The sequence below is a fragment of the Simochromis diagramma genome, unplaced genomic scaffold (assembly GCF_900408965.1).
Source record: "Simochromis diagramma unplaced genomic scaffold, fSimDia1.1 OVJJ01000321.1, whole genome shotgun sequence".
Taxonomy (NCBI): domain Eukaryota; kingdom Metazoa; phylum Chordata; class Actinopteri; order Cichliformes; family Cichlidae; genus Simochromis; species Simochromis diagramma.
Genome location: NW_024386772.1, coordinates 16,727,186 through 16,748,448, shown reverse-complemented (window position 1 = coordinate 16,748,448; position 21,263 = coordinate 16,727,186). Strand labels below are relative to the sequence as shown.

The 21,263-nt window shown below is 41.1% G+C and overlaps 1 protein-coding gene across 4 annotated transcripts in view; it reads left to right on the top strand.

Annotated features, from left to right (window-relative positions):
- Positions 1–21,263, top strand: part of cacna1ia (calcium voltage-gated channel subunit alpha1 Ia) — a 194,008-nt gene that overhangs the window by 30,773 nt on the left and 141,972 nt on the right. For all 4 annotated transcript variants that reach the window (XM_040052996.1, XM_040052979.1, XM_040052987.1 and 1 more), the window contains exon 2: positions 17,504–17,768. In XM_040052996.1, coding sequence (XP_039908930.1) covers positions 17,521–17,768 — 248 coding nt within the window. In that variant the 5' untranslated portion in view covers positions 17,504–17,520. The remainder of the gene's footprint in view (positions 1–17,503; positions 17,769–21,263) is intronic.

Below are 21,263 nucleotides of genomic sequence, written 5' to 3'. Positions count from 1 at the left end.
GTACCTGTGTGGCTGTATGCTCCTAATCTTCACTAGTTTCCATCTTTGAGCTGAAGTGCAGCTAATCACTTCACTGCTTCCCAGTGGACAGGCCTAATGCGTTTAACCACTCCCAAAGGAACCAGTGCTTGACAGCGTAGAACGGCCTCTCTGCCTGCTGTCACAATATCTCGGCTTTTCTCATTACCTTTTCTTTCTTTATTCTCCAACACTTCTGTTGGCTTTTCTTCTGTCTGCCCGTTTCTTGATTTCTTTAAACTCTCCTTTCTAGTTGACTGTCTTTTGCTGTGTTCTTGTCACTTTTTCCCTCTGCTGCTGGCTCTTCTCTGCTTTCTCTGACACTTAATGTTGAAATCTAAATTCTCTGAGTTGAAAAACTGGATCACTTTGACAACAGAGCGCAACAGGTCACCGTCAGAGGATTTCAAATATTCTCAAAACAACTTTTGTTTTTCTTTAAATATTCATAATATATGCTATGATTTTTTTTCTCCTCCACCAATACTTGGCTTTTCAGTTCCATTTGTCTGCTTGCCTGTCTGTCAGCAAACACAAACATGAACTTGGTGGAAAATGGGAAAAGGATGATGAACACATAAAATTTTTATACTGCTTTGGATCCTTTAACACTGCAGATTGGCCTTGAGATGAGCTCTATAAGAGCCCTTCTTATTAATACAACAAACTGTAAAAGCTTGTTACGGTATACTATTGCAGCCAAGGATTTAGCAATTTAAATTTAGCAATCAGGATGTGACTGAAGTGCTGACTTTAAGCTTTAACTCAAGTGGTTTAACAAAAGTGCTGCATAAATGAACTGTTTATTAATTGCAATTATTAATTTTTGAAACAAAGTTCCCCATTATCAGAGAGAGATAGCGTAAACTTTAGGAGTAGCCAGATTAACAATCTGGTTCATTCTTAAGCAATAATAGCAATAAAGGCCTGAAAGCAAACAGAAGGAAACTAAAGGGAATAATCACAGAATCATTTCCATGGTTACGAAAACTACTTCACAAAAGGGTGATGGCGCACTGTACCATCGTCAAGGTCTATAATGAAGAGAGGCAGGGATTAAAACTATTTCAGATTGTTCATTTTGGCTTCAGCTATTGAGCAATTAAATCAGAGTGGCAGGTTAATGCATAAAAAATTATTTTTTAGCATGCTACAGCCTGGAGTTGGTCCATTTGATCCCATGGAAAAAAAGAGAAATAAATAATGACATCCTACAGCCCAAAATCTAAAGCTAACTTGTTCACAATGATATTGCTAAGTGTTTGCTAAGTTTATATGTGAAATTTCTTGAAAAATTAATTCAGTTATGATAAAATTATGTTATTCTGAGTTTTCATGAAAGTACTGGGCAGTACAGTGCAGGCTAAAGGGTTTAGTTTTCAGAAATGTAGTAAAGTTTTGCTACTGCAGTGCTGTAGCTACTGTTGGACTGGTGAAGAGCAGACTGTGCTGTTCATGGTCAGTGTTAGGTTGCATCAAGGAAAGCTCATAATCTGAAGCACACCACAACACACACAAAAACAGCTCAAGCAATATTTGATGGTTCTACTAGCTGATTGGTAACCACATGAAGTTACAAACTTTATGTGGTTACCAACATCTGAGGATAAAACTGAACAAAAAATGAGAGATGAAACTCTTCACTCACACTGCAAGTGTAAGTAACATCGAGTGACCTTGCCCCACCTCAGTGTTTTTAAGCCTCAAACATGACATTTTTGTCCCTGAAGCTGTGAGGCACCGGCCCTCTTTGGACTTTTCACCCTCTCTTTTTATTTCTTTTATCTACAGTAATTCTTTGTCCTCTGATTTCGCATAGTGCTTTCAAATTCTTTTCTTTCCTGAGTCCCTGTGATACTTCATCATTTATCTCTTTCTTCAGCTCCTCTCTGTTCTGTTCCTCTTACTCTTGCTCTCTCTCAGTTTGACCTTCAGTATCTTTCTAGAAGGCTATAGCTTCCTGCCACCTAACTCTGTAAGAGACTAAAAGAAAAAAAACAAGAGTGTGGATTTACTGGGATTAGCATTTTATCTGCTTTAGCCAATTAGCGGAATGATATAGCTTTTGTCTGCAGGAAGAGATGGTGATGTTTTGTTCTGTTTTATCAAAGATACATGGTAGAGTCGTGTGATCCTGAACAGAAAGCTAATTACATAGGGGTGCAGACAAATACTTGCACTGGTAGGAAGTTGAAAAAGTGCAACGTGATGCTACTATTTATCTGGAGAACTTTTATTCAAGTATTCAAGCAATTAAATTAAGTGTACAGGGTTAGCTGCTGCTAACCTATAGTTTGGCTTCACTTAGCATTAAAACTTAAATGTACACATTCTTTTTTATAAAACCAAATCTTTATTTTTTTCAAATTATTTCTGCTTTTCTCGAATTAAAACCACAGCCAGTTTACAGTGCAGTTTGTCATCACTTTTTTTTTAAATTGGTCAATTTAAATGTTGCCTTTTTTGACTTTCCCATTACCGGTCTTAAAGATTACGTGAATGTCCTCAAAAAGCCACACTATCTTGGGGAAATGGTCATCCCTGAGATGGTGTAAAAGAAAATGATTCAGTCATTATCAAAAGCATTAATCACAATAATTAGGCAGTATTTAAGTACTGCCTGAGACCGAACAACCTAAAGATAGAAAATCAGTTAGCCACCCACTGAGAGCTGATCCTGTCAAAATGCACTGCTCACTAGATTTGTAATTGAAAAGCAACGTTAAGCAGGGAGATATGAAAATGGGCTTTAATGAAAGAAAATGACAGCAGAGAAAGGGGTGAAGTATAATGAGGTGAGAGGTAGAAATTCATAGAAGGGAAGCAAAACCGAGTAAGAACACTACAATAATGAGATGGCGAGGAAATATCAATCATTTAGTGCACGTCAATACGAGTGTTTAATAGCGATTAAGGTGCAGATGGGATGGATGAGTCTGCCCTACTTTTGGTGTGTTGCTTTAACGCCAAAATGACACCACCAAAACTAATCAACCTCGTCACAGCTACTTAGAGACTAGCCAAGCACAACCAGGGTGTTCCACCAGAAAACATTTAGGTAAACAATTTATTTAGCATGTTGACAAATATACAAAAGATCCAGGAACCAAAGGAAATTTTTGAAACAATCTAGAAAATGTCTGATTGGGAATGACTTCATTTTTCACCATGAAAATGATCCCAACATTATTAGAGCAGTGTGGGATCATCTTAACAGAGAGATAAAGATGCTTAACTGAGGAAGGCGTGTGTCCTCATTTTGGACTCAAAATTGGTTTTGATAATAACATTTACATTAGATAAACCTGGGATTTAGTCATGAACCAAAATTAGACTCACAAAGCAAATTTGTAATGCATGGACTCAAGTGTAATTAACATTTGTGTTTTTTTGTAAATAAGTTGCTATGGGCCACTGAGAGAAAACATGTCATGGTGAAAACGTCTACTTGAATTATGACAGCACTGTGCTCAAACTGTCTGAGCCATATTTTCAAACCTATTCTTCTCAGTTAAGGTTTTTCATAACTAACTGAAGCATAACAGAACCCTAAAGGAGTCATAATGGAGTATTGTTAATTTTTCAGTGCATTTAAAATTGAATAGTAAAACTTGTGGAAGTGGGAGCAGGTTAAAATGCTTTTCTCGTTTGGAAAAGTCATAATACAGATTTAATGAAGTTAAGTTTATAGGTTTGGGGTAATACATTAGATGCAAATGTAATGTAGAATTAAATGTAAAAGTAGAATTAAACCCTGTCTTTTTTTAACCTAATGAACAGCTTCAACCTCAACTGCAGAACTGTATGACTAAAACAACCTTGGACTTTGTGTATAAGACTTATTTGGGCATGAAAAGTTTTCTGCATACAACAAGCCGACGTGTTTGTATCACCAGGCCTGAGTCAGTATAAAAAAACAACAACAGGCCAGTTAGTTGTTTAATATTAATGTGGCAGAGGCAGCACAGCAGCAGCACCAACTGAGACCTCATGTGTAACTGTTTTCTGATAAAAACTAAAGTTTATCTAATGCGTCCACCGGAAGAACCAAATGTGATGTAATTAAAATGAAGCTTGGCCAGAGAGAATTTCTCATCTCTCTCCATGTAAGCTGGAATCTTCAGTGCCAATTTAAAAGCCGTTTACGTGAATGCGTGAACATAAATCTTCTATGCGCGTTCGCAATTTCACGATTGTGAAATTAGAAGGTCTTGACTTCTTTTGTTCTGTCAGTTTAGGGTTTAAGGCGCCATCTTTATTTTATAGGAAAAAATTGGCCATCTCACCAGCACTGATGTGAAGTCAAATACAAAACACATGCTGGGACCTTCTTATCTCTCCCCGGTTTCCCTCTGGAGAGGAGGCCAGCACTTGACACTTCATGGCCATTTTACGCTCAGCTCAGTTTGGCTCTCTTCTTCATTCAATTCCCTCTGCCGCTCTCTCGGTGGAGGGTCTCCACTCAAAATGCAAAGACATGGGCGAACAAGAAGGTTAGAGCATTTAAATGAAAGTCTCTCTCCCTCTCTCTATTCTGCCTAGTTTGGGTTTTTTTTTTTTTTTTTTTTTTTTGTACTCCACTTGATGCCCTATCTGTGTTTCATTTTCATCCATTTCACATTTTTTTCTCTCTTGCTGATCCCCTCTTTATATTCATGGCTCACCAGTGGCCAATTCGGCTTTTCTCTGCTCTTCCCGGCTCTCTTTTGCTGCTCTGCTCAGTCCTCACCTTCCTATCCTCCCTGTCTCCTCCAGCTTCCTGAAATCATCTCTCGGCTCACCCCTTTCCCTTGACGTGCACTCAAGTGGCGTCACAATTCTTTACCATTACGAGTGGGCTTTGCTTTATTTTTATGTACGTGGATGGGGGTGGGGGAGGGGGGTTTAGGCAAGCCACAAATGCTCCGAGAGCCATATTCAAATCTCATTTCACACTGCTGAGGGTGAAAAGACCTGACACAGCACTCTGTGAGGGGAGACGGAAAAAAAACGGGAGGAGAGGAAGGGAAAGAGAGGGTGAGAATGAGAGGAGTAGTGAGAGATGGGAAGGAAATGATGGTGAAGACAGCGCTGAAAGTGGAGGAGGAAAGCAAAGGGACGTGACGCGGGAGAGGAGGAGACTGATGCTGGCGAGGCGATACCTACAGTTTGGCAAAGGAAGCAAAAAAAGAAAAGAGGGAGTCAGGCAGTAGAGAATGAGTTCTCCTCAGACAATTCTAAAAAGGAAAGAAGAGGGTGAGATGATGAGAACTGGGTGAGAGAGTAGAAAATCATGAGAGAGGACGAGGGGTAAGACAAGTTTTGACAGTTTTCACTCCGTCAGCAAGTGCCACACTTTTGTCCCAATCACTTTTCCCGTTTCCACAGTGTCATCTCCATCCCTCACTCGCTCTTTTTCTTTTTTTTTTGTCTCCAGGTGAAGCTCTTCCATCCTCTCCCACTTCCTCCCCTCTCACACAGTGTGCATGTTTATGCAAATGAGGTAATTAGGAAGCTGCTTGGCTTCATTCGAGCTCTAAGGTTTTTTTTCGGATGAGGTGTGAAAAGCAAAAAAAGAAGAAAAAAGGGAGGAGAAATGGATGGATAAGAACACGCATCAGCGTTACACACCCCTATATCATTCCCTTTAAAGTGCTGCGTGTTTCTTTGTGCGTGTCCGTGTGTGTGCAGTTTAATATGCTTTCCCTTCTGCACAAGACACAGCAACAAATTCCCCGAAACACTTCGGCTCTCGTTCTCTTTTCCTTTCTCCAGCCCCGTGTGTCCTCCCCCCTCCTCCTCCTCCTCCTCCCCACAGTCCTCAGTGCTCTCATCTCCTCTCATCCTCTACCTTCTTCCTGTCACCCCTGCTTACAGCCTTCCCTCTTACTATGTTGTCTTTCTTTGTTTCTGTCCCTTCCGTCTCACTCGCCCAAGTCACCTCACCTCTGCGTTTTTCGCCCGGCCGTGCAACTTTTTTTCTGTCATCTCCATTTTTTCTCCCCCTCCCCTCATAGCTCCCATTGTCTGTGCACGCAATCCTCTCTTGTGTGTTCATGTTCTTTCCCGATTCAATCTTTTCCTTACCCCTCCTCGTTGTCTGTAAATCCGGTTTTCACCGTCTCTAGCTTTCACCCATCTTTTCTGCCTCTTGCTGCTTATTCTGTGCTCGTGTTGTATTTGCTCTACACGTCCCCTTCTCTGGCTTCACATCGAGCTGTAAACACAAACACAAATGCATGCAGAAATGCACGCACTGTACTCTGGGATAGACATATGTTTCATTGGTGAGGGAGGAAACATGAAAATTGAGATCATTTCTCCTCGGGGTTGATATCGGGGCTTAAGTCTGCCGTCTCTTTGTCTCATTCGCTCTCTCTCACACCGACACGAAGTTGTACAGAAACGCACGCCCATGCACGCGCACGTCACCTTGTGCCAGTTCTCCCTGAGTTTTTAAACTTTGGATGGCAGTTTCCTGTCAGGGCATAAAAGCAACGGGAAAGAGATTTCTAAAAGGAGAGGAAGAGACAGTGAGGAGACAAGGGGAGAAGAGATAAGGAGTGCTGACAGATGTTCAACTCGACGCTTTTTGCCCCGCAGAGGAGAAAAAGAGGAATGGATCTGTCGTTATTTCTCCTCCTCCATCACTTCCTCTTCCCCCAAAACTCTGTTCCTCTCCTCCCCTCCTTGTTTTCCCGCTTGTAGAAAGCCCACGTTAAACAGAATTTGACTTCATTGCTTTGATCTTAAGGCACTGAAGCTTTTAGGCAACTTTAAATAGCACACAACAAAACAGCACAGAATGGATTTTCAGCACCTCGCAGACAGCGCTGCAGATTTCATGCCGGCGTGCTGGTTAACAAGTAACTTTTAAGTCAGATCTCAGGTGAGGGAGGATGAAGGCGTCACAGTGACGCTAAAACACAAAACACGGCCTCAAATCCTCTCCTGTGCTTTAAATTAGAAGGATCATAGTTCTTTGGCCAATTAGGAAACACCTGTGACAATGATAGCCTCCACTGTCCTCATTACTGTTACTTACTACCTAGTTTTGCTGTGCGTGATGGTGCGTTTGTGTGGATGGCAAAGGCGAGAGGAATAGAGGACAAAGCCCATTATCTGATATAAGGCAGCATCTCAAACACACACAGAAAAATATGCACAAACACACGTTCACACTGACAAACTGCACGCATATTATATGTGCACCTGCAGCTGTCCGGCAGTCTGCCCCTAATGTGAATTGATTGTCTTCAGTCCCCCTGCCGCTGCAAAAACCCAGACCACTGCATGATATGGTTTGGAGCACACACAAACAGTCACTGAAGCTACCAGGCTACGAGTAGATGCTCTCACATGCCAGTAAATACGATTGACCGTTTGCTTTATCTGGCACGCCTATGAGTGTGAGCTCTCCCTGCCTCACACACAGGCAGCCGGAGGGAAACGTGTGTCATTTATCAGGGTGAAAGAATGACAGCAAGAGCTCTAATAGTAAATCATTGGCAGCATTATTGGACCTCCTCTCCCTCGCCTGTATGGATTTGTGTTGGGAAACTGGAGGAGACTGTAATAAATCAGCCAATAACACACAAGAGAGTGTGCGCAGAAATCTTTCCACAATGCACGGAGGCTAAAGCTCTTTACTTTACTTTACACATGCACACACATATAAGAATTTATAATAAATGCGCTGATAAGCTGGGCCGCGATAGGAGCTTTTCTTATGTGGATCAGTCACTGTGTTAGTTCTGTTTTCTGTCCTCTGCAGTCCTCTGCTTTTATCTTACACGCAGACAGATGGGATATGAAAAGATGGATGAAACTGCCATGACACCACCCATTCTTTGTGTGCAGTCCCACTTTAAAGCCTTGGCTTTAACAGTTTGGGGTTTTTTTCTTTTCCTTTTTTTGGAGCCAAAAGTGACCATTTTTATAGATGAGAGGCTGCCGAGGGATCAGTGCTAACAAGTGCATTGCATGGATGATTTTGTACAGTTAGAGACACTTGTTTATTTGTTATATAAATAAATAAATTGGCATTATATTCATTGTTTGTGTGGGACATACATAAAGTTTGGGATGTGAAACTGCCTTTGTGAACAAGAGAGCTGCATGTGGACCCAAACCCAATTGAAACAACAGTGCTTGTGCATTAAAGGGCAGCTTTGTTTGTGAATTGGAGAGTAAAAGAAAAGACAAATGAGCTGTGGTCACAAGGGATATGAGAAAAGACATGCAGAAATATGCAATTTCCATTAAATTGAACTAAAGCTAATACTAAATTGAAAAGCAAAGCCTAAATCAAACAGCAAATTTGATTTGACATTTTAAATTTCTGCTTAACAGAACTATTTCAGGTCTTCGGTTGACGTCTCCTCGCTCTGTGCAGCAAGCCATAATCCAGTTTCTATTGTTCCATTCTTTCTTTGCTTCTTTCTCATTCATTTCCCTGCCTGTCTAAACTCCTGCCACTGTCATTGCTCTTGAACTTTAACTTTCCCTATAGTCTAAAAGCTGTTAACATGATGCTAATGCTAATATATTGAGCCCTTTCACACTGCAAGGTGTTGTTAGCGTTAGCTTGTCGTGGTGTTGGCAAGGATTTAATACAGCAGGGAACTCAGGATGACTTAAGGACTGAAAGATGCACTCAATACAGTCTATACACAGCAATAGTCTTGGCTGCCAGAGCTAATGCTGTTAAAACAGATTAAACTGATTGGGCCACTGATTCAGTGTAATCCACTGGCAGCCACTCTCTTAAGATGATTTCTGACAGGAGGCTCAGTATCCTCTTCATCATAGAATGAGAGAGACACAGTTGGAGACAGAAGTAAAGAAAGAGGTGGGGGTAGAAGAACATGGAGAATGAGAGCAAGAGAAAAAGGCAGAGAAGTGGATAAGAAGACGAGAGGAGGGGAAAAGGGGAGGGAGAGGATGCGGATTAAGACACTCAATTGGAAACTGGAAATTTAAAATTCCAAAAGGAAGAAGCTAGATTAAAGGAGAATCAAAGGCAATCTTTCATCCGTTCCTTAGATCAAAAAGTTAATTGCTGTGGAAACTAAAAACCATAGTTGAGAGAAAAGCCGCTAGTTCCTGCAGAAAAAACAAAGCTTGTTTTAGCGGGATTTTTATTTTCTGCCATAACAAGAGAAAAATGGACAATGCATTTGAACCCCAAGTCCCTCCCAAGTTCTTCTTCTCTGATGTTTGACTTTTCTGACTCATTTCTTTGCTCCACTTCATCATCATTTGCACTGGGCAGAGATTGCTTGTAATTACTTGTGTGCCACAAGCAGCTGCAAACCATTTCATATGAAGTGAATTTATTTTGGGTGTCAGTCAGTTAGAAACATTTCATTCAATGCAGAACATAAAATAAGCAAATGAGACAACAGCCAAACAGAAGGCATCTGATTCGGCTCTGCTGTAATAATGCACTCTGTTCATCTTTACGCTTCGGTGATAATGCGATCTTTTCACTGCTTATTTGTACTGTGTATTTACACTGTTGTTGATTTAAAACGGCTACTTGTTCAACTTTATTCTGAGAGTTTTTATTTCTTACCTGAACTAATCTGTAAACACTGAACTATTTCTTTTAAATGGACCAAATAAAGTGCCACCTTTGCACAGCATATGGTTATTAGGGGTGAATCTGCCCACCTTGCTGGTCTGTGATCCATAACAAATGTGTAGGCCATTCTGGCAATGCTGCAGAGTCAGGATAATGCTGCTGAAAGCAGAAGATGGTTTGACACCCATATGTCACTTACTAACTGAAATACCTTTAAGTGCCTGGCTGTGGCTGCAGGGGACAGCCCATGTCACTGCAGTAGTTGTGGATATTTTTACTCATTTCAAGGTAAAAAAAAAAAAAAAAAAAAATGGAATCAAAAAATCAAACTACCCAATTTGGCACAAGCAGAGAGCACTGTATGTGAAATATACCATACAACAGTGGTGTGACCTGCATAGGGATTGAGTCCCTCATATGAAGAACACACTGCTGTTTATGTCTTTATGCAGATTAACCTTTTCTATCTTCCCTCAGCTAGCCAATAAGAGCAGGTGAGGCCCATTGGCAGTAGTGTTGTCAGATGGGCTGCAAACTACATTTAAGACTGAAATAAATTAAACAGCCACTTCTTTTATCCAGCTAGTCAAGTCAGTGCATTTAGATATGAACATCTCCTAATAATTAAGTTAATAAAAGTTTGCATTCAAATTCACCATACGATTGACGCAACGCTCTGATGTCTCAGTCACTGATGTTGCCAGATACTAGCTATAATTAAAGACTAACAAACCACAGAGTTTCATGATTTACTGAAATCTCTGCATGCCTCCACATAACACAGTCACATGCAATGTGTTCTCTGCCTAATTTACTTTCTTAGAATAAATAGATCTGTGTAATTTTGGGCACTGGCACATTATTTTTTCTTTATCTTTCTTTATTATTTTTTTCTTTGTCTTTTTTTTTTTTGGCTGTGAAGTTGCATTTCTATAATGAACATGGGCTTAAACTGCTGACCAAAAATATTGCCTTAATGGTGAAAGACTTAATTAATCACATTCAGACTGTGTCCTGTTTTCTACAAATGTAGCTGAACTATTTCACAGGCACTTCTCTTGGCCATTGCAGAATATTCCAGACTTTTACCTTCAAAATCTCAAAATCTCCTGGATCGCTGTCAAGGTTTTGTTTCATTGCCCATCTGTACTGTGAAGTGTTGTCCAGTCAACTTGCTGCATTTTGCTGAATCAGAGCAGACAGTGAATCTCTGCACACTTCAGAACTCACTGGGCTTCTTCTTCTCTCTTTCATATTGCCAGTAAACACCAGTGATCCAGTGGCGTTGAAAGCCACACATATCCATGCATTATGATGCCTCCACCTTGTTTTACAGATGATGTTCTGTGGTTCAAATTAAAAGCTATTCTGAGGGTTCTCCATAATTCTTTTCCCCACAGCATTTTCATACAGTTTGATCTTAGTTTAATTTCTCCATAGAATAACATTCCCTAACCGATTTGGCTGTGCTGGATAGTTTTTCTGGCAACGTCTAATCTGGCCTTCCGGTTCTTAGGGATGATAAATGACTTGCACCTTGAGTTGAACCCTGTGTATTTTCTCATGAAGCCTTCTCTGTATAGTAGATAATGAGAAGAAGAAATTTCCACACCTCTCTAGAACATTCTGTACTTGGCTGGATTTTCTGGAGGTTGGTTCTTTACCATGGAAAGCATCTTAAAAAGCATCCACTACTCTTGCTTGTGTATATCCAGCCCTTGTCATTGTGCCAATCTCACCGTTACTCAGAATGCACCACACATTTTTCTGGCCACTTCTAATACTTTTGCAGGTTAAGGATGGCCTGTTTCACTTGTTTTTAAACATGTGGGCTCATAGCAACAGCTTCCAAATGCAAATGCCACACCTGGAATAACTCTTAACCTGCCTAATTTAATAAGACAAAGTCAACTAATAGTTCGCATCTGTCCATTAAATGGCTTTTGACCATACAGTTACATTTAAGCACTTAAAAATAAGCCACTGTGTGTAAAAATGGTTGATACTCCTCAACGGTTGATGCAGTGTTTGTCTTCAACCCCTGAAATTAAAGCTGAGAGCCTGCACTTTAAATTTGTGTTGATATTGTGATAAAAAATGAAAAAAAAAATATCAGTGTCTAAAAGTATATGGACCTAACTATGAGTTCTTTCAGTTTCACCCTTAAAATCTTCCTGGATATTCTTTATTTCAATTTTATGACTTACTGTAATCATCTCATGACATTGTTAGTCTACTATACTGGTTTTTTGTGCATGAAAACAAAAGAAGATTTTTGGAAGAAGTGTTTTTTTTCTTCTATATCCGCTTTTATATCCACAGCCACAGAGTTATCATCATACCTAACTTGTTTGGACCTATTTTGTAGTTCTGTGTACCCCATCTCTCGCCCTGTGACAGCTGGGAAAGGCTCGAGTTATCCACAAGTCAAAGAATTGGATAAGTCAAAGAAAATGGATGGATGGAAGGTGAAAGCATGGAGCCTAGCTGGTGTAAAATAAAACAATGTTTCAGAGAGGCAAAATTTATACTGAATGTTGACCTTAAACGGCAAGGCAGAGATTACTTTAAGCTGTCCTTTCAAGTTTGTCAAAACCAGTAAGGAGTGTGCAATAAAGTTGTTTGATCATACTCCAAAGTCCATTTGTGCTGACATATTTAAATGTTACAATGGTCCTAAAGTAGACATATTAGGGTTTACTTGGCGAGGTAAAAATGGAGAGTGGGAATTATGTTCCTCTCCATTATATGAGAGTCACATTTATCACATTTTAGAAGGCAATTTTATGGTGCTGTCAAAAAGCCAGCCATCATATTCACTGCTGGCTCCCCTGTCAGTGACTGGTTTATAAATATATTAGACTCTCTCATTGGCTATATTGATAGTCTCAGTAACAAAATAATGTGTTGTTTTGATCACTCAGCAATATGTGTCAAAGCTGGTTTGTCTCAGGTCACTGAATGAAGCGCAGCCTTAACTGAAGCGACAAGGAGTGTGTGTGTGTGTGTGTGTGTGTGTGTGTGTGTGTGTGTGTGTGTGTGTGTGTGTGTGTGTGTGTGTGTGTGACTCTGTCTGTTGTGAGGGTGTGTGTATGGTTCTTGTGCAAGCCTAAGTTGTCTTCCCAAGGGATACTTGCCCTGCAGTGATTCTAATAGCATTAGCCACTGTCTGTGTTGCAATGGACCAATGGTGCATTATGTTTTACACACACACACACACACACACACACACACACACACGCCTGGGACAGTACCGATCATCAGGGATCTGCCTCGTGTTTTCAATGCTCAATGTTCTCATTTTTCAGCCCAGTCACACATGACTATGTGTACACTTGTGTGTGTGTGTGTGTGTGTTCTCAGCTGATAATATTGTGTCACCTCACCATGACACAGTGAAAGAATTTAAGTGCAGTTGAAATGGGGTGTTTCTTTAAGTAAGTGTGACACTCAGGCTGCTGTCTGAGAGGGCTTTGTCGGACCCAGATTGGTTGCATACCCACAAATATAGATATAGCACACATCACGCACAACTCGGCTGTATTTTTGGTTTTAAAAAAAAATCCACGGTAACTTTCCAATCCAGCCTTTATAACTTCTGAAACTCATAATGCAACATTACAGGGAGCCAATTTTTAATAACTTTCCCCTGTGGAAACTGCGGATTATGAGCCACAATGTGTCAGATATGCTATCAGTTCTTTTCCAGATCTCCTGATTTGGATTGTCTTCCACAGCAACACAGCTGGCACTAATCATTACACAGAGGGATGCAGTGCCTTACCTTTTACCTCCAAATTGCGCAATTATTGTTGCTGTTGTGTGAAAAAATTATTTTTCTTCAAAAATGGAAAATTCTGTAAATGTACTCAACAAATTTATGAGTTTACAAGTAGGGGAAGTAAAGATCTGAGCCGTAAGGAGAAGCTGTCAGTTTTCTGGTTTATCCTCACCTATGCCCACGAGGTGGTGACCGAAAGAATAAGATTGTGGATACAAGGAGAGTCACCAGGATGTCTGAGTTCACCTGTAGAGACAGAGTGAGGAGCTTTATTTGTTCAGGAGGGCCCTAAAGGCTTGCAGCTCCTCTGTTTCAAAAAAGCAACTTGAGATGTCTACGATGCATTTTGGACGACTCATAGGTGAAGTGTTTCGAGCGTATCCATCCTGGAGGAGACCCTGAAGCAGACCCAAGTCACGCAGAAGAGAGTATTTCTCTCGACTAGGTTGGTAACACCTCAGTATCCCCCCAAGACAGCCAGAGGCGGTAGCTGGGGAGAGGGAGATCTCAGCAGCACTGTTTAGACTGCTGTCCTCTGACAGCAGGATGCAGATAAGCTACAGTATAGTAATCGATATATATTTTACATCTACTGCTGTCATACAAGCTAAAACACGTTCATCAAGTAACACTGAGCTGATTTCATGCAGAAATAACAATTTATAATTTTACAATATACTGCATTTCCATCTTTAGTCTTAGTGTTTTACACCTATAGTTCATTTCCTCTGGTCTGAATCAGTTGATGAGTTTGTAAACATGTACAAACTCATCATGATTTGGTTTATTTTCACCCTGAGAAAAATCCAAGTGAACTCCAAGGAAACTAAAGTGTGTTGCTACAAATCATGTGAGAATGTTCAGTCCAGTCATTGGCCAGATGTATCTGGGGCGGGAGCTGCAAAAGCAAATACAGGAAGAAGGTGCTGTGTTCTGCACTACTGGAGAACACAGAGAATTTACAGTGATTTCACAGATTGCACATGTATAGTACCTTCCTGCATTGAGAATGCAAAGCATAAGTGGCTACGGGAGAGGTAGATGGTTAAGCTCGAGATCACACCATAAACAAACTGTCCTGTAGTTCATTTGGAGCCTTACTGAGGTCACCTCCTCCAAAGGGTCTCTGTGTGATTACAGTGTTCACACTGGCAAAAATCAACCAGGTTTCCATTTAAATGGACCGCAGGGGCGGAAACACCCCAAGACCACTGTGTCCATTGTTAACCATTTGACTCTCCTAAACAATCACATATGTTCCCAAATCTAATGTCACTCCACAGCACGCACATGTACCAACATGCTTTTTGCTGGGCTTTTAATAGTGGTAAAAACTGCATGTATACTCTATTTGTCGTTCAGCAGCCATGCCTCCAGGGCTGCCTAGAAGGGGTATTGGCTAGTATAATATCCCTGTTGTGGTGCACAAATTCACAATGATGCTAATCGCAATTGCCGCTCTGTGTGTGTGTGTGTGTGTGTTTTAATTGAAAAACAGCTCTTTCATGTCACAGTTCAAGATGAGTCAGTTAATTTGGTGAACAGCTTCAAAGGCCTGGAGACGGGCAAAGGTCGCACAGCAGGATTCAAATGTCATATCGATGGATTTTAGTTGCAAAAACAGGCTCGATTACTGGTTTACATATCGCGAATAAAAAATCCTTAACCAAAGATACCGTCCGAGTATAATGGAGAATTCAGACAACAAACTGTTGTTATTTTAAGCCTCAAATTCTTCATCTTCATCCATCTTTTTTGAGCTTATTCAGTGAGTCACTGAGAGATTTAGACTTTACTTCCATGCCTGGGGTATTTTTTAATCTAAGCAAGAAATAAAAACACAACCTTTCACAGCTTTCTACATTCAAACTGGCCGTTTGAAATCACTGCACTGAAGAGTGTGTTGCCTAAATAATCCACAATATGTTTTTGGTTTTTTTTACTGTTATTTTCCATCCAGCCTCTTCCTGTGTCTGTCTCAGACTGTCGCAGTGAGTGTGTGTGGGAGGGGGAAAGCAAGTTTTTCCATGGCTCATCACAGCCTTTAGCTCATAGTGCGGCTAAATGGGTGACTGTATATCCGCTACCCCAATTAAGGGTGTTAATGTGCGAGAGCGTGTATGTTGAGAACGTGTGAATGTGTCTCTGTGTGGATGTGTCAGTGCGAAACATCAGTCAGGGCCTTGTGCGTGGTCTCTCTCTCTCCGTCGCTCCGTCTCTCTCAGCATCTCCGTGTCACACACATTCATCAATCATCATCATTATGCACGAAAAAACACAACAACACAGAGGAAGCTTGCCCAGCATGGAGGGGTGTTTTGAAAGAGAGAATCACAGCAAATGAGTAGGAGTGATATTATGGTGCAGAGAAGTTAGATAAAACAATTTTGTGATTTGTTTTTTTTCACTGTCGTTACCACACACACACACACACACACGAACACTCTCCTTCCAACCGTTTCTGCAAAGCTGTCTCCTACTTAATTGTACTCGCCGGTAATAGCTGCAGGGTCTCCCTAAGAAGCTTTGTCATGGGAAATAAAACACAACAGAGTAAGAATAAACTTCCTTCCGCCACAGGAAGCAGCTGTTGCCATGGTAAAGCTTATTTAAAACAGACAAGTTACAGTCCGGTTAGAGAGACAGCATGTGCAGTAAACAGATATAGAGATATGCAAACATTCTGCGTGTGGTTGGTGACTTTTCCCTTTTTCGCTTTCTCTACCTGGTTTAACATCTTCCGAGGATTATCTCCGGAGCTGTCAGATATACCGGCCCCTAAATCACCGCTGTCCTATTTTCTCTCCTTGTAATGAATAGCCCTTAATATCATTACCCTATAAAAACAAAGTCTTTTCTCCCACTGGCTCTTAATCCCTCTATAGGATTTAGGGCAAACAAACACATTTACTGATCCATGCATGCATGGAAATGACGGAAATCACGCCCACGTTTACATGCTCGTAGTTATCTGCTCGTGTTTGTAGCTTGAACGTGAGGTAAATTTCGCCTTGGTGAAACTACACGGAAACGTGATCATACATTTTCAAAGTGGCAATAAAACAAAAAACCTGTCCACACCACACAAAACTTCCTCTTGTTGCGTTTTAGTTTCTGTCACTTCCACCTCTTTGCTTTTATATCCGAAACCAGTTTAAAAACCTTTCAACAATGAGATCTTGTCCGTGTGTGTGTGTGTGTGAGAGAGAGGGAGAGACAGTGTGAGTGGGCATGTGTGAAAGACTGTGCATATGTCCAGCTCTGCACATGTCCAGCCTTCTCTTGGCTCCTTGCCTCTTGCTGGCTGCCTCCTTTGGCTGCCAGTTAAAAGCAAGAGCACTACCAAGTCCGGCATGTTATCATGCATTCACTTAGGCTCCGGCTGCTACCGGCCAATGGAGGAAGCCAAAAGAACAAAGTTTCTGTCATTCTGTCTTTCTTTGCGCTTTTTACTTCTAATATTATCCCTCCTTTGGCTTTGAATACCCAATCAAACACAAACACTTCCTAGCCAGAAGTAACTCACGACAGCAGCCAGCACTCCAGCCAGCCTCGTGTATTATTGTGCAACGTGTAAAAACGCTTCAATATGCAGGCGTGTGTGTAGCATTGCACTGTTGTGTGCCTGTGTGTATGTTCTTTTTTGTGCACTATACCCACAGATAAATGTGATTTCCTTCATGAGTTAAGTGGTAGGTGGAGGAAAGGCATTTCCTTTCCCACAACGCTGTGATGGAGCTAAATGAATCGTCAGTGAATGCACAATGAATGTTAACACTGACTTACGCGTCGCTGTTGTATCCTGCCATGTGTGTGTTGGACAGCAAAGGGTGATTCTTATCATTAAGGAATCCATCGTCTTACGAAGACAAGTGAGTTTATGATAAGAGCATTTGGTTTCATTGGCGGTAGAGACAGCCGGAGAGTAACGGGCCTTTGGGGCTAAAACAATCATTAAATGTCTGTGAGTTGATACTATGGTGGTCTGTGGCAGAGTATGTGTATCCCCAGGACTCTCCTTTCAAGCTGAATAATTCAGTTAACATGTACAATATTAACAAGTTTAACATTTCACAATTTTACCTTATCAAAGTCATTTTGCTTCTGTAATCCATGTGTCAATTTCCTCTGTGTTTCAGATCCCAGCTGGCTTGCCATGACGAGCGAGGAGTGTCCTGTGCCGCTGGGGAGCATTTCCTCAGCAGGGCCAGGGCAGAATGAGGAATACAGCTCGGCGCAGGCTGATGACATCATTGAGGAAATGGGCCCAGGTGACGATGTCAGCATCGGCAGTGACCTGAGCACTCTCGTGGTGCCCTTCCCAGAGCTAGCGCCCGTGGTCTTCTTCTGCCTCAAGCAGACCACCTGTCCTCGCAACTGGTGCATCCGTATGGTCTCCAGCCCATATCCTTTGGTTCACTGATGGGATGGATCAAGTTTGACCTTAAAGATAACCTGTAATCTTCATCAAGCTACATTTAATCATCAGTCATAGCCAAGTGCATTTGTAGTCATGCTTTTTTCTTTAAATCATCCCCATCTTACTTTACCTCATTTTTCACCCAGCTTTCAGTCTTTTTCAACCCTTCACCTTTTTCTATTTGCCTGTTCAGCTGCAGCATTTTTCTGCCCGTTCATCATCCCCCTTCAGCAGGGTCATAGTTTGAGTTCTTTCTGCTTTCTCAAGTCTCTCCTTCATGTTTGTTTGAGACATCATCATCCATCTTGACACTGACCTCTTTACCCCAACCCATCAACCCTCACTGCTTTATCTTGTGGATTTCGTCAGAATCGTCTCAAAGTAAGTGTGTTTGCACTGCTTTGCAGTGTGTGTGTGTGTGTGTGTGTGTGTGTGTGTAGGTGGAATAGATTATAGTACAATTTACTGTCACCAGTCACAGTGCAAGACCTGCTGTTTTGCTCAGTTGAGCAGTGATGATTTATCATTGTCATGTGTAAGAAGCAGAGGAACCTTTATGCTTTTTCAGAACACCTTTTGCTCCCAGCTATAAGCCAATAGTATTATTTTAAAGATATTAATTACTTTAAATGTTTCATAGCACATTGTTGAGCACAGGGTAATCTGCTGACGAGCTAGTTTCCTTTACACTGTTTTTAATCATCTCTTGAGTGTTCCTCGCAAACGTAAACTAACACAACCAAATAATCTATATGTTGAGTCTATTTTCCACTGAGATATAATATTCAACTCCGTTTTTCTTTATTAAACTATACTTTGACGGGACACAGGAAGGATGTTTGCCTGTGATGATTTTGGCTTCTTAAAGTTGACAGAGAGCTCCTGTTGGATGGATCCCTCTCTTTCTCCTGGACTATGCTTTATTTTGCTTGAATTATGTTGGATATAATCCGAGTTTCCCCCCAGAACTTTAGCTTCTATCCACAATTACAATAAAAGGCTGAGTAGAATTTTAGAAATGACGTTTTCTATGCATTTATACATATATTCATGCATTTTAACGTTTTTGAAAGTTGTTATTCAGACGAGTTTGATTTATTGAGATTTTTTGAATGGCAGGATAGACATGACCCTGGCATACCGCAGTGACAAACTGATTTTGATTAATCATGAAATGTAGTCAAATGTAGAAAAAGCCTGTTAAATGCCCTGTAATATTCAGTCTTCACTGCCCATGCATGTGCAGCAGGCTGGTGAGGGGGAACTAAAACCATACAGTAAAATGTCTGTATTACACGCAAACAAATGTGCAGCCAGAAAATCAGAACGACAGAGGGAAAGTGTAAGCAGTCAGACAGACAAAACTGGACAGCGAGAATTTCTGTTTGCCTGTCAGACTCTGTCTTTGATGTTTAAGGAAGGAAAAAAAATCAGAAGGATTTTACAGTGCTAGCTTGCTAATGCCTGTGCTCTGCTACACACAGTTGGCTCCAACACGGGGGTACAAACACCGCCTGTGCATACACGTGTACTGCAAAAACACACAACCAATTGGTGATTGTGTTGCTTGACACCTATAGTGGCTCAGACTGTAAGCATGTTAAAACAGTGTGTCTGGGAGAGCAGGTAATGGCTGTTATTGCTGTAGTTGAGGTAATTTTCTTCTGGCTGATTCAGCTTGAGGGACTAGAAGACGCATAAACACACTTCAGTTTCCATGGTGGGTTACTTTTACCTTTACTGCAACCAGGTTAGTAAGGATTAAAGCTTCCTAAAGAATATATCTGAGTGAGTGGCCCTGTTTATGTGTGTGTGTTTGTGTGTGTGTGGGATGGCTATGCAGGCACAAGCCTAGTGCCTTTCTTGTGTAGGAATAAGAGGATGTGCATGTATCTGCAGTGTGTGTGGGACTTCAGCTGGAGCAGAAGTTTGATGTTTGGTGCACTGGAACAATGATTTGTACCCGTTTGAATGCGTGTATTGATCGCGCTGAAGTAGTCGGTGCTGTATATAGAGAGGTGTGTTGGATCGCCTGTGTCGACTACATATGAGCCCGGGGCATTTTTGTTTGTTTCAAAGACATTGAAAAAAAATGCCACTGTGATAGGATTATAAGTTAAGCCCCATTTCACTTCATCAAACTGTGTTTTGCTTTTGCTCAGTGTAGTGTGTCTGAAGTAAATTTTGTCTAGATGTGAGTGAAGGGGGGGGCAATAAATGGTTGTTTCACCAACTCTTTGCCAATCAATAACTCTGTCCACCGCTCAGTCGCTGTGAGAGGCCTTTGGTGACACACACACATGCACACACACTTACAGTACAGTGACGCTCTCCCACGCTCGCCTGCAGCAGAGTACCTGGAGCACCTCTCTATATTGCACACCACACACTTCCTCTCCCCCTGTGTTGCTCTTGATTGTTTTCAAAATCCTTTTACTAATCTTATCTCTTTCCCAATTTTCAAATATGTTAATGCTGACATTTGAAATGATTATGAGATGAATTTAAGTTTCTTACTATAAAGTTTAGCTGCCAGTTTTTCTCTCCTAATTTTCTCTTTTCTTTCATCATCGCGGATCTCTCTCTCTGTCTCTCTGTCTTTCTCCCGCTTTGCTGATCTTCTTCCCTGTCACTGCTCTTACGCCACCTCTGCCATCACACCCCTCCACTTTGCTCCTCCACTCACTCCTCGTAACACGTATTTGCACAGCTACAGTATATGCGTTGTGTCCGTTCTCGCTGACTTGTACATTGTGTAACATCTGCCCTGCAGGCAATTTTTTTCCAGTTTCTTGTGTAATTAGTTTGACATTTTTTTTTCTTATTTTCAATAATAGGGCCTCCGCTGTGCTGTGTCGCTTTATACTGACTCAGAGATACATTCCTGCAACTGTTATTTCGAGACTGATGGCATCCAAGCATTATACATCATGTAAAAAACATAACACTACCTCAGATGAACAACAGCACATGACATATTACACCATATCATTATTTAGTTAGCACAAATGCCGAAGCATTGTGTAAGAATACTAAGTGCACCCCATGATTTAGTAGCTGGTAGAACCACTTTTATCACCAACAAGTTAAACTGATCATTTTCTATATGACTTCTAAGTTCTGTATGATGAGGTGAAGCAATTTTGCCCCGCTCTTCTTCATAGTGTTGCTTCAACTGATTGAGGTTTCATTTGTGAACAGATCTTATCTCAGCATTTCAGTCGGGCTGAGGTCTGGGCTTTGATTTCGATCACTGCAGCACCTTGATTGTTTCTTTTTCAGCCATTCTGCCTTGCTTGGGATCATTGTCCTGTTAGCTTTAGATAGCAACTTCTTTAGAATCATTTCCGATCTCTTTCCTCCTTGGCTTTGTGTACACACACCGTAATGCTACAGACAAATTGCTGAAACTCTTTAATCGAATGCATTTCATTAGCAACACCTGGGTGTTACCTACACTTTTTATTCTCAGAGAAGAA